This window comes from Oryctolagus cuniculus, chromosome 8, assembly GCF_964237555.1.
Source record: "Oryctolagus cuniculus chromosome 8, mOryCun1.1, whole genome shotgun sequence".
Taxonomy (NCBI): Eukaryota; Metazoa; Chordata; class Mammalia; order Lagomorpha; family Leporidae; genus Oryctolagus; species Oryctolagus cuniculus.
The window spans coordinates 138,673,471-138,687,545 of NC_091439.1; the positions used below are offsets into that span (position 1 = coordinate 138,673,471).

General features: G+C 45.1%; 1 protein-coding gene across 2 annotated transcripts in view; it reads right to left on the bottom strand.

The window, feature by feature from the left end:
• Positions 1–14,075, bottom strand: part of ETFDH (electron transfer flavoprotein dehydrogenase) — a 28,743-nt gene that overhangs the window by 14,252 nt on the left and 416 nt on the right. For both annotated transcript variants that reach the window (XM_051831713.2, XM_002720545.5), the window contains exons 2-5: positions 6,234–6,374; positions 5,257–5,486; positions 1,898–1,979; positions 1,425–1,543 (exon numbers count right to left, since the gene is read on the bottom strand). In XM_051831713.2, the coding sequence (XP_051687673.1) occupies positions 1,425–1,543; positions 1,898–1,979; positions 5,257–5,486; positions 6,234–6,374 (572 nt within the window). The remainder of the gene's footprint in view (positions 1–1,424; positions 1,544–1,897; positions 1,980–5,256; positions 5,487–6,233; positions 6,375–14,075) is intronic.

Consider the following 14,075-nt stretch of genomic DNA (forward strand, 5'->3'; position numbering starts at 1 on the left):
TCAAAGTTCCTACATTTGCATATATGAAACGTGACAAGTTTGTATACCTTAAATAAAAGGCAGTATTTCTTTCTGGGACTGCGACATGCACTGCAGCCTTGGGTTAAAGCTCATTCACTCACACAGCTGGCTTTTGTTTTTCCCACCATTTGTGGAGAGGGTTTTTCTGGCCTGGCAGGAGATTTTATTTTTAATAATTTCCCCAATACTACACAGTAAGAATCGATAGCGCTATATGGTTGCCAAAGAAGGTGTTACTTCGCGAGGAATTAATGGAACAAGAGTTTCTAGAATGAAGTTCTACACTAGGCTCGACGTAGTTCCTTTCTTTCGGGTGCCACTTTATGCAGAGGATAAAAAGGAATGCCTTCCGAAGCGGCCAAGAATACTGCAGGATCTCAAACGAGTAACATGAGGACAGAAAAAAAATAAGAATATTTAGTCTATGGAAGAAAAAACTCCAGAATAAAGGTGAAGCAGAAGAGAGAGTACCGTGTGATTATAACTGGCAAGCTGTCTTTGAAAGAGATCTGTTTTGTATAGTAAAAACAGCAGATACTTTATACCAATATAAGGAGGAGATTACCAATAGTCCCCATGTCTGACAGAGAAGTTTTTGTCCCTTATGGTGTTCAAATCTAAGTTGGAAAATTGGCTGATGGGGATACAATGTAAGGAATTTAAGTTCTCTATGTGTCAGACCTAAGTTTCCTTCTGATATAGCAATTCTAAAATTCTATGATTTTTTAAAACAATTTTAAATTTTATTTGAAAGGCAGAATTACAGAGAGGCAGAGGCAGAGAGAGAGGGGAGGGGTCCATCCAATAGTTCACTCCACAAATGGCCACAATGGCTGGAGCTGAGCCAATCCAAAGCCAGGAGCTTCTTGCGGGTCTCCCACACAGGTGCAGGGGCCCAAAGACTTGGGCCATCTTCTACTGCTTTCCCAGGCCGTAGCAGAGAGCTGGATCAGAAGCGGAGCAGGCGGGACATGAACCGGTGCCCAAATGGGGTGCCAGCACCTCAGGTGGCAGCTTTGCCCGCTATGCCGTAGTGCCAGCCCAAATTCTACGGTTTTTATAAGGGATGCATTGATGCTTTATTTTCAAAATGAAGATGTTACTTCCTACAAACATCAAGAAGGAAACAGAACTTGGGGCAAGTGATGTGGTGCAGCAGGGTAAGCTGCGGCACTCACGACGCCCACATCCCAGGTTCCTGCTGCTGCATCCTGGGGGTCAGCAGTTGGCTTAAGTGCTGGCTCCTTGAGAGACCTGGATACAGCATGGCCCGATCATGGCTGTTGCAGGCACTGGGAAGTGAACCAGTAGGCAGAAGCCCTCTCTCTCTCTCTGTCTGTCTGCACCTTTCAAGTAGATAAAACAGACAAACTTCAAACAAAGTAAAGGAGAGCTCTACAAACCTCGGCAGCAGCATATCCAGGGTACACTTCCACACCGAGGGCTTCTGCTTGCTCTCCCATCCAGCTCACTAAATGTCCCAGGCGCACAATGTAGTTGCCATGATTATTCATTGGAAGACCTACGAATACATGCTTGCTTTGTGAATCTGTTATCGGTAATGCACCTTAACAACACAAATACTCAAACATCCTAATCCGTGGGTATTCTGCGTAACTGTGCACGTTGTCTTGGTCATGACTTTAACTTAGTTTATAATGTTCACTAGAATGCTAACTCCTTAGATTGAAAGCAACCTTGAAGCGCTGGTCACAGGCCGTCGCAGCTCTAGCCGATGCGTGACCGAGCTCTGCCACGCTCGCTGTGCACCTTGGGAAGCCTGCACTCTCTGGGCCTCAGTGTTCTCCTCCGCCAAGGAGGGAACTTCTCCACAGGAGGGCAGCTCCTCCCAGCTGTGGAATCCATGGTGCCCTACCTGGAAGGATCGGCACAGGAATTCTGTATTTCTCTGTTAGAATTCCAAATCTGTCTTCTGTTACAGGAGTGTTAAGTGGAGCCTAGAAGGAAAAAGAAGGAAAAGGTTTAGCATTACTCCACTTTTGTTTGGTACTTTAGAAAGGCGAGCGTAACTGAAATTTTCAGAATCCTATTCTGCATGGAAAAATACACAAGACATTTTTAATTTTCTGATCTTTATCAAGTACATTCATAGACACAGACTATTCCATCCTGGGAACTAGGACAGGTTTGCCATACTTCATCTTACGGAAGACAGAAGTTGATATGGGGAGATGTTAAGCAAGGTCACGAAGTTTTATCCGAGAGTAAAGAACAACTGGTGACATCGCACCTTTGCTATGTTCCCCTCCGCCCCAAATTCAGAAACCCTCGTTACGCTTCTGCAGTCTTTTCTTCCAAGTTCCATCATTTTCCCTCTTATGCTTTCACAGTAGGCCTAACTCGGTGCGTGTGCGTGTGTGTATAAGGATATATATATATATACACATGAATACATATACGTATACACATTATGCTCCTACTTCCTTATGAGGGCTATTTAAATCACGGTAGCACTATGCTGGCCGGATTTCAAGCACCTCCAATCAGAACTTGCCTCACCAGCATTTCTGCATACTAGCACCCTCCCACCTAATCAACAAATTTTCCCCCAACCCCTGGTCTGGGAGTCGGATCTGAGCACTAGTCCTGACTCCTTACTTGGTTACCTTCTCTCTGCAAAAGACAACAGCTTCAGTGTTTTGGCTTTCTGATACACACAGGCAGAGGCACTCAGCTTTGCCAACAGCAGCACTGAGCCCTGCGCATATCATGCCGCTGTCTTTGCTGGTTAGATTAAGGGAGTCCACAGTAATTTATCTCTTCAGGAAATGCTCTGATTTTAGATATTGCCTTGTTCAAGAAGCTTTTATAACACTTTATTAAGAACACAAATACCTACAGAAAAATGCCCTCAATTAAAAAATACTATATTACGTTCAGTACAGTCAAGTCTTAAGATCATGCCTTCTCCATGTGCCAATGCCATCTCACTAGTCCCAGTGATCAATTTCAGTTCACAATTGATCATAATGAAAGGACTAAGAGTCAAAGGGAGCACATAAACAAGTCTAGTATCTGCTAACACCAACCGATAGAATAAATAAAGGGGAGAGTGATCCAACATGGGAAGTGAGATACTCAGCAGACTCATAGAATGGCGGATGTCCTAAATAGCACTCTGGCCTCAGAATCAGCCCTAAAGGCACTCGGATCTGGCTGAAAAGCCCATGAGAGTATTTCAGGCATGGAAAGCCAAGACACTCTGGCAAAAAGATCTCTGTGAGTGAGATCCCAGTGGAAAGAACAGGTCTTCAAAGAGGGAGGTGCCTTTCTCTGAAGGGAGGAGAGAACCTCCACTTTGACTATGACCGTGTCTAAACAAGATAAGAGTCGGAGAACTCAAGGGGCTTCCATAGCCTTGGAAACTCATAACTGGTGCATAGGGAGATTACTGATGCCATAAACAGGAGTGTCAATTGGTAAAGTCAACAACAGGAGTCACTGTGCACTTACTCCTCATGTAGGATCTCTGTCCTTAACGTGCTGTACACTGAGGCTTAATGCTATAACGAGTACTCAAACAGTATATTTCACTTTGTGTTTCTATGGGGGTGCAAACGACTGAAATCTTTACTTAATGTACACTAAACTGATCTTCTGTAAAAAAAAAAAAAAAAAAAAGAAAGAAAGAAATTATCAATTCCCAACTTGACTCTCACTGGGATTAAACATGACAATAGGTCTGATCTGATTTCATCATCATTTAAAAAAAATCATCTATTATTTTTCACTTTATGTTTCTGTGTGGGAGCAAACTGTTGAAATACTTACTTAAGGTATACTAAGCTGATCTTCTGTATATTAAGATAATCGAAAATGAATCTTGATGTGAATGGAAGGGGAGAGGGAGTGGGAAAGGGGAGGGTTGTGGGTGGGAGGGACGGTATGGGGGGGAAGCCATTGTAACCCATGAGTTGTACTTTGGAAATTTATATTCATTAAATAAAAGATAAAAAAAAAAAAAAAAAAAAAAAAAGATCATGCCTTCTCTTAAATTCAGTACATAAATAAATATGTATAAGGAATTCTATTAAAATGTTAAATCTTAAATTATAACTCTGATACAATTCAATCTTTTGCATTTTTTAAATTAAAAATATGCACACACGAGAGTACCTCCAAGTCTGTGGAAGGGGCAGGTGTGGTGCAGCGGGTTAGGCTGCCACTCGGGATTCCCACACCTCACAACAGAGTGCCAGTTCCAGCCCTCACTACCCCACTGCTGATCCACCTCCCTCCTAATGCTTCCTGGAAAGCAAGAGGTGATGGCGCATGTGTGCGGGTCCCTGCCACCCATACAGGAGACCTGGACGCGGTTCCCAGCTCCTGGCTCCACCCTCACCCAGCCCTAGCTGTTAAGGGGCAGGGAAGTAAACCAGGAGATAAAAGACATCTCTGTCAAATTTTTGAAATCCATGCTTATGAAGGGACTTGAAAAAGTCCTTTAAAGATATGTACCATGAAAAAAAAGCATGGATTTAAAAATCTTTTTGCATCAAAATGAATTTTTATTTTTTTATCTTTTATTTAATTAATTTATTTATTTTGACAGGCAGAGTGGACAGTGAGAGAGAGAGAGACAGAGAGAAAGGCAAAATGAATTTTTTTAAAAATATATTTATTTATTTGAAAGGCAGAGTAACTGAGAGGAGAGACAGAGATCTTCCATCTGCTGGTTTACTCCCCAAACGGCTGCAGAGCCAGCACTGGGCCAGGTCAAAGCCGGGAACTTCCCCAGGTCTCCCACATGGGTGCAGGAGCCCAACCACTTGGGCCATCTTTCACTGCTTTCCCAGGCCATTGGCAAGGAGCTAGATCAGAACTGGAGCAGCCAGAACATGAACCAGCGTCCATAAGGGATGCTGGTGTCATAGGTGGCAGCTTAACCCGCTATATTGGGTCCCCAGATGAACTTTTTTTTTCTTTTTTTTTAAAACATCAAACCTTTAATTAATCACAAACTAAGTCAGGTTTCACATTTCCCCTGGTGTCTCTTGGGTGCTTCATTTAGTTTTTATAGAAAGCTTTTAATTAATAAATACAAATTTCCTAAGTGCAACTTTTGGATTATAGATGAACTTTTTTTAATTCCATTTTTCCACAAACATTTTGAAGCATTCTTGTATGCAAAATTATTCCATAAGAGACAGAATTATACGTCTCGAGTAACTCAGAAATACTAAGTGTTAGTCTGTATAAAACAACTGTTCATACCCCTTTCTCCTTCCAGTCTGGGAAGAGCTCTTTGAAAGCACCTGGGTCTAGGCACGCCCCTGAGAGGGTGTGCGCACCTATCTGAGCAGCTTTCTCCACCAGGCACACCCGGATGTCCTTCTCCTGCTCAGCAGCCAGCTGCTTCAGGCGGACAGCAGCAGAGAGCCCTGCAGGGCCCGCACCAACTATCACCACGTCCGCTTCCTCGGCGAACCTCTCCATGTTCACTCCTGGGAGACAAAACCGCGCAAGGTAGATGCAAATTGTCAGGGTAACATGATCTGATAAACACATGATAAAGCATATGCTGGTTTAGAGACACTCATCATCGGCTTTGTGTAATTACACTACGGATACGATTCCAGCAGTTTCTTGTTCTCTTACAGTACGTGTCTTATTTCAGCTTCTATAAACCAACTTTTGGCTTTGAGATTATTTAGCAAATATTTGCTTGTCTAAACACTAATGTGTATTGTAGGTTGTTTTTTTTTTTTTTTTTTTTTTTTTTTTGACAGGCAGAGTGGACAGTGAGAGAGAGACAGAGAGAAAGGTCTTCCTTTGCCGTTGGTTCACCCTCCAATGGCCGCTGCGGCCAGCGCGCTGCGGCCGGCGCACCGCGCTGATCCGATGGCAGGAGCCAGGAGCCAGGTGCTTCTCCTGGTCTCCCATGGGGTGCAGGGCCCAAGTACTCGGGCCATCCTCCACTGCACTCCCTGGCCACAGCAGAGAGCTGGCCTGGAAGAGGGGCAACCGGGACAGAATCCGGTGCCCCGACCGGGACTAGAACCCGGTGTGCCGGCGCCGCAAGGCGGAGGATTAGCCTAGTGAGCCGCGGCGCCGGCCTGTGTATTGTAGTTTTTAAGGCCATTTAATATTACTAGATGCCTTTAAGCTATCATAAAGATGAAATATTCTGCTCCACAAAGTGATACAAAGTATCCAGAAGTCTCAGTAATTTTAGCAATATTATTACTTACCTTCCCATCTCTTGTCCTTCTCCCGCGGATAAACAGTATAGTGGGTAGTAATTCGAGGTATAACTGAAGTTGAAGTCCATCTTGAGGTACACAGAGGTAGACAATTTTTCTTAATTTTTAAGGCATGAATGCACAGAAATGCTGCATAAAAATTATGAAATTATTATCTTTTCTTAGATTTGTTTTCAGTAGACTGAAAAACACAAACTAAATGGTTGTTCTCAATGAGTGACACAAAGTGCAACTGATTTTACTTTTTCCTAGATGAACAACTGAGGTAACTTTTTCTCATAAAGCAATGTTTTCCTCAATCTTGGCTTTTTTTTTTTTTAAATTATTTTATTTATTTGAAAGGCAGAGTTACGGAGAGGGAGAAGAGAGATCTTCCATCCGACAGTTCAGTCCTCAAATGGCCTTGACAGTGAGAGCCAGGAACTCCACCTGCGTCTCCTGTATGGGTGCAGGGGCACAACTACTTGGGTCATGTTCTGCTGCATTCCCGGGCACAGTAGCACAGACCTGATTTGGAAGTAAAAACACCTACGACTCAAACTGGCACTCTGATATGGAATCTGGCGTCAAAGGTGGCGGCATAATTCACTATACCACAATACCAGCCCTTAAGTCGTTTTTAAAAAAATATTTATTTGAGGGCCGGTGCTGTGGCTCAGCGGGTTAACACCCTGGCCTGAAGAGCCAGCATCCCATATGGGCACCAGTTCGAGTCCCGGCTGCTCCACTTCTGATCCAGCTCTCTGCTATGGCCTGGGAAAGCAGTAGAAGATGGCCCAAGTCCTTGGGCCCCTGCACCCCTGTGGAAACCCGGAAGAAGTTCCTGGCTCCTGGCTTCGGATCAGCGCAGCTCTGGCCATTGCGGCCATCTGGAGGGTGGAAGAATTTACTCTCTCTCTGCCTCTCCTCTGTCTGTGTAACTCTGACTTTGAAATAAAATAAATCTTTTTTTTTTTTTTTGACAGACAGAGTTAGACAGTGAGAGAGAGAGAGAGAGAGAAAGGTTTTCCTTCCATTAGTTCACCGCCAAGGCCGGCTGTGCCGATCTGAAGCCAGGAGCCAGGTGCTTCCTCCTGGTCTCCCATGCGGGTGCAGGGCCCAAGAACCTGGGCCATCCTCCACTGCCTTCCCGGGCCACAGCAGAGAGCTGGACTGGAAGAGGAGCAACTGGGACAGAATCTGGCGCCCCGACCAGGACTAGAACCTGGGGTGCCGGCGCCACAGGCAGAGGATTAGCCTATTGAGCCACGGTGCCGGCCAAATAAAATAAATCTGTAAAAAAAAAATATTTGAAGGGCTGAGTTAGAGAGAGACAGAGACATATCTTCCATCTGCTCCCCAAATGGCCACAATGGCTGGAGCTGGGCTGATGCAAAGCCAAGAGGCAGGAGCTTCTTCCAGGTCTCTCGTGCAGGTGCAGGGACCCAAGCACTTGGGCCATCTTCCACTGCTTTCCCAGTAAGGAGCTGGATGGGAAGTAGAGTATCCGGGACTCGAACAGGCACACGTATGGATGCTGATGCCGCTATGCTGGCCCTACCCTGAAATCTTAAAAGTTTTTAAATCTTTAAAACTATCTAATAAATAAGAGGGAGAGTAAGGGGCTGGTGCCAGGGCATAGTGGGTAAAGCCGCCGCCTGCAGTGCCAGCAGCCCATGTGGATGCCGCTTTGAGTCCCGGCTGCTTCACTTCTGATCCAGCTCCCCGCTAATGCGCCTAGGAAAGCAGCAGAAGATGACCCAGGTGCTTGGGCCCCTGCACCCACTTGGGAGATCTGGAAGCTCCTGGCTCCTGACTTCGGAGAGGCCCAGCTCTGGGCGTTGCGGCCATTTGGGGAGTAAACCAGCAGATAGAAGACTTCTCTGTCTCTTCCTTCCTCTCTCTCTAACTCTGCCTTTCAAATAAATAAAAAAATCTTTAAAAAAAAAAGAGCAAGAGTAAAGCCTTTAGAAATGCAATACACACAGGAATGCGGTATGTGATAAAGGCATTTCAAATCAGGGAGAACAGTTACTCATTAAACAGTGCAAAGATAGCTACAAAGTTATTTGGAAAAAAGTATATTCAGCTTTTGTAAAAATTAATTTTACCTGATCAAAGATTATAACAGAGAAAGTCAAAGTATAAAAGATTATGATTGGCCAGCGCCGTGGCTCAATAGGCTAATCCTCCGCCTTGTGGCGCTGGCACACGGGGTTCTAGTCCCGGGCAGGGCGCCGGATTCTGTCCCGGTTGCCCCTCTTCCAGGCCAGCTCTCTGCTGTGGCCAGGGAGTGCAGTGGAGGATGGCCCAAGTGCTTGGGCCCTGCACCCCATGGGAGACCAGGATAAGCACCTGGCTCCTGCCATAGGATCAGCGCGGTGCACTGGCCGCGGCGGCCATTGGAGGGTGAACCAACGGCAAAAGGAAGACCCTTCTCTCTCTCTCTCTCTCTCACTGTCCACTCTGCCAGTCCAAAAAAAAAAAAAAAAAGATTATGATTGTGGCCGGTGTAGCGCAGTGGGTTAAAGCCCTGGCCTGAAGCGCTGGCATCACTATGGGCAATGGTTCTAGTCCTGGCTGCTCCTCTTCCAATCCAGCTCCCTGCTATGGCCTGGCAAAGCAGTGGGAGATGGCCCAAGTCTTTGGGCCCCTGCACCCGCGTGGGAGACCTGGGGGAAGCTTCTGGCTCCCAATTTCGGATCAGCTCAGCTTTGGCCATTGAGGACCTCTGTGGAGTGAACCAGAGGATGGAAGACCTAACTCTCTGTCTCTAGCTCTCTCTCTAACTTTTTCAAATAAATAAAATAAATCTTTAAAAAAAAGATTATGGTTATACATCCATAAATTTTTTTTCCCATTGAGTGTGGGTTGGATTTATTGAATAGCTTTTTTTTTTTTTTTTGACAGGCAGAGTTAGACAGTGAGAGAGAGAGACAGAGAGAAAGGTCTTCCTTCCGTCGGTTCACCCCCAAAATGGCCGCCACGGCCGGCGCGCCATGCTGATCCGAAGCCAGGAACCAGGTGCTTCCTCCTGGTCTCCCATGCGGGTGCAGGGTCCAAGCACTTGGGCCATCCTCCACTGCACTCCTGGGCCACAGCAGAGCTGGACTGGAAGAGGAGCAACCGGGACAGAACCAGCGCCCCAACGGGGACTAGAACCCAGGGTACTGGCGCCACAGGTGGAGGATTAGCCTCGTGAGCCACGGCGCCAGCCTGAATAGCTTCTAATAAGTAAAGTATGGGGGCCAGCGCTGTGGTGTAGTGGGTAAAGCCACTGCCTGCAATGCCACCATCCCATACAGGCACCGGTTAATTTCATCCGCTCCACTTCCAATCCAGCTCTCTGCTATGGCCTGAGAAAGCAGTAGATGGCCCAAGTCCTTGGGCCCCTGCACTCATGTGGGAGACCTGGAGGAAGCTCCTGGCTTCGGATCTGGCCAGCTGCAGCTGTTGTGGCCATTTGGGGAGTGAACTAGCATATGGAAGACCTCTCTCTTTGTCTCCACCTCTCTCTTTAACTCTGCCTTTCAAATAACCCTTGATATGATGAAATGAGAAAGGTTCTTCACCTCTCTGGCATGTACCCTCAAAACTTTTACACTGAGCCTAATTACGAGAAAGCATCCAACTCACATTGACAGACATTCTACAACCCGCCTGACAAGTACAGATCACAAGTGTTAAGGTCATGAGACATAAGACAGAGGAACTGTCACATAGAAGTTGACTAAGGAGACATGACAACCACATGTCTCCATAGGGTGACATGTAGTGTCCTGGGTTGGGTCCTGTAGTGGAAAAAGAAAATCTGAATGAAGTCTACAGTTTAGTTAATAAGATTTCATCAATATTAATTTCTTACTTTTGATAATTATATTATGGTTACGTAAGATGTGACGCTTGGCAAAGGATATATGGGAAACTCTCTGTACTACCTTTGCAACTATTCTGTAAGCCTAAAATTATTTCAAAATCAAGTTAAAACATATGGTTATGCAAAAGTTAACTCAAAAAGGAGATCAAAGATCTAAGTAAAAGCTAAACTATAAAACTCTCGGGACAAAAAAACAGGTGTAAATCTTTATAACCTTGGGTTAGGCAATAGTTTCTTTGATATGACAACCAAAAGTACAAACAACAAGAGAAAGCGTAGTTAAGCTTTATTTTTTTTTCAAGATTTATTTATTTATTTGAAAGTCAGAGTTACATAGAGAGAGAAGGAGAAGCAGAGACAGAGAGAGAGGTCTTCCATCCACTGGTTCACTCTCCAGATGGCTGCAATGGTCGGAGCTGTGCAGATCCGAAGCCAGGAGCCTCCTCCAGGTCTCCCATGCGGGTGCAGGGGCCTAGGAACTTCTGCCATCTTCCACTGCTTTCCCAGGCCATAGCAGAGAGCTGGATCATAAGTGGAGGAGCCGGCATATAGGATGCGGGCACTGCAGGCAATGGCTTTCCCTGATATGCCACAGTACCGGCCCAGGCTTTATTTCATCTAAATTAAATTCTTTGTGCTTCAAAGGATACCATCAAGAAATTGAAAAATAACCATGGAGGCCGGCCCCATGGCTCACTAGGCTAATCCTCCGCCTGTGGCGCCGGCACACCGGGTTCTAGACCTGGTCAGGGCACCGGATTCTGTCCCGGTTGCTCCTTAAAGAAAAAAAAACGAAAAAAAAAAAAAATAACCATGGAACAGAAGAAAGTATTTTCAAATCACGTATCTGAGGAAGCATCGGTATCCAGAACATATATAAATTTTATATCTAGTAATACAATTAAATATAATAATAATACCTTAATATATCTAATAGAAGACAACCCAATTAAACAGCAGGAAAGGACTAACATTTCTCTAAAGAAAATATACCAACAGCCAATAGTATGAGAAAAGATACTCAATACGATTAGCCTTAGGGAAACGCCAATCAAAACAGGAGTTACTGCTCAATATAATCAAAGATAAGTGTTGGCCAGGATGTGAAAAAGGTGGAGCCATTATACGTTGCAAGTGGGCATGTAAAATGGTGCCGCCCCTTTGGAAAACAGTATGGTAGTTCTTCACAAAGGGTGAAAGACAGTCTTGGGTGTACAACTAAGATAAAGACAAACACATGTCCACACAAAAATTTCTGCATGAACAGCTGAATTATCCTAACAGCCAAAAAGTGGAAAATTCAAAGTTCCATCATGAATGGATAATTTTATCCATACAATAGGATGCTAGTCAGCAATAAAAAAGAAATTACGTGCTGACAGGCGCTACAACACAGCTATACCTTGAAAAGAATATTGCTCTATGGAAGAAGCCAGCCACACACACAAACACAAAAGCAGAGTGTCTACATAGTGTGTGAATTATATAGCACTGAAATCTTCAGCAAGTTACTTAACTCTCCCTATCCCATCAGCCCTAAAGTTTATGGTCAATCTCAGTCATACAGATCTGTAATTAAGGATCTAGTACATGACTTAAAGAAGTCCCACACACGTTAACCGAGTGGCTGTCTTCATAGTTACAATTTCAACTGTCAGCCAGGAATCTATAAATCTCTGATTTAAAGTTACATAGCATAATGAAGAGGCCTCTTCTGACTTTTATTATGAACCATCTACACACAAATGACCAAGTTTCTAAAAATAGACAGCAACAGTCAAGATGAACAAACAATTTCAGACGGATCTGGCCTACATAATCTACACTTTCACGGACACACTGAACAGTTGAAGATTTTCCATTTGAATACTATATGTTCTCCTTTGTGACTTCATGCAAATAAAGAGATATTCAGATGATCCCTAGCTAAACTTGTTACAATCCTCTCAAACATTCTGGCAAGGTCTGAGACTATAATTCAAAATTATCTCTGAAGTTACGGAACCTGACACTGTGGTAAAAATCAAGTTGCCTTTTTTCTACTAACTGGAGAGATAACACGTTTTAATAAAAATCAGCCCAGCGTGGGGTAATTACTTTTATTCTTAAGCACACAACTACACAATATTTGTTGATGTTTTATTCTTCCCAATGATTTTTGAAAAAATGAAAACCTGACATCAGACTATTAATAATTAGATTATGATGACAGCAGTAAAGGAAAAGATTTGGAGTGGCTGAAATTCTAAAGTCTTTCAATGCAAATCTGTTCTTGATCATTTTAAGATTTATTTATGTGAAAGGCAGTTGAGAGAAAGACAGAGAGGGAGGGATCCCCTGTCCACTGGTTCACTCCCTAGAGGCCCTGATCTGGCAGGGCTGGGCCATGCGGGAGCCGGGACCCAGGAGCTGGGAGCCGGGAGCCGGGAGCCAGGAGCTCCAACCGGGCTTCAAAGTGGCCGGGCAGGACCAGGCACTTGGTCTCTCTTCTGCTGCTTTCCCAGGAGCATTGGTGGGGAGCTGGGTTGGAAGTGGAGCAGCCGGGACACGAATGGCACCCATGTGGTATGCCAGCCTGGCAGGTGGCAGCCTCACCTGCTGTGCCACACTGCTGGCCCCTGTTTTTGATAATCTTTAAAAAAAAAATGTGGCAAGAAAACTGATTTTCTCTACTTGTAAACACACACACTGAAAACTACAGTATCTGGAATACTTTTAAAGTCTTATCTAAGTCTTGAAAGTATGCATAAATGTGATATTTAAGTGAAGCAATTACGGAACAACTCAGTTCCAGAGTTCAAATCTGTTATCATTTAAAAGGACATTTAGTATACGATGCACTGTAGTTTGGCGTACAGAAGTTATCACTTCTGAAAATTCATAACTGGAGCAAGACAAACTACAATTCTATTATTGTATGGCTGCGGATTCTCTTGAGAATATTTGAAGCGGCATAGTCTGATCAATGCCAGATTACAAAAAAATAAATAAATAAAAACCCACAACCTTTGCTCCTTTTCTGGAGTAAGTCTGCTACCTGACTAGAGATTTGGACATTTAGGACCATGGCTGAATTCTGGTAGAGCGCTGAGGGCACAAAGTCCAATGAACTCAGAACATCACCCTATCAGTCACACCAGCAGCACATCCGTGCGCACCTCTCTGGTGCCAGTAGTTCGCGAAGAAAGCCAGGAATCAGCATCCAGAGAAAACAGTCATTTTCAACGGATTTGGTTAGCGCTGGCCCAAGACGGCGGTAAATTAGGATCCGGAGCAGACAGCGCCTGACTACCGGGATATTCCAACAAACGTAAAAGCGGGCCCTGGTGTAGTAACAAGAGGAACAGAAGCTTCGACCGAGTTCTAACCTAATACTCGGAAGCCAACTTTAGAAAATTCTACTCCTGACATTTACAAGCACGCCCTTGCATTAGCAATGTGTGCAGGTGTTTAAGCATTCCATAACCAAAACCTGCCATTCAGCAAATCAAGCCGAGCCGATTACAACAGAATTCAAAGCTCTCTTAAGTAAAAACTTCTGTTCAAGCTAAAGTTTTTTATTTTATTTATTATTATTATTTATTTTTTATTTTACGGGTCGTATCTAACGGCAGCAAGGAACACCCCCGAACTGACTTAGGCCACGCAGAGCCATTCCCAGCTCCAGGCAGAGCTGGTGACTCGGGCGGGACACGAATCGGAATCCTGGCAGAGACCCCGCCGGAGGCGGGGACGGCTAACACCCAGGGGCGCCCCAAGGGGAAAGGCGCCCACTGGTTCCAGTGCCACCCCCGGCCCGGGAGCCCGCCGAGGGCAACGTGTTGACAAGTGTCCTCCGTCCCCGACCTTTAACCCAGAGAGGAGTCCTTCCAACTGGGGCAGCCTGAGGGGAGCGCGCCGGGCCCACCAGCAGGGGCACCGCGCGCCGGGCCCACCAGCAGGTGCACCCCGCGCCGCCGCGGGCCGCGGGCGCG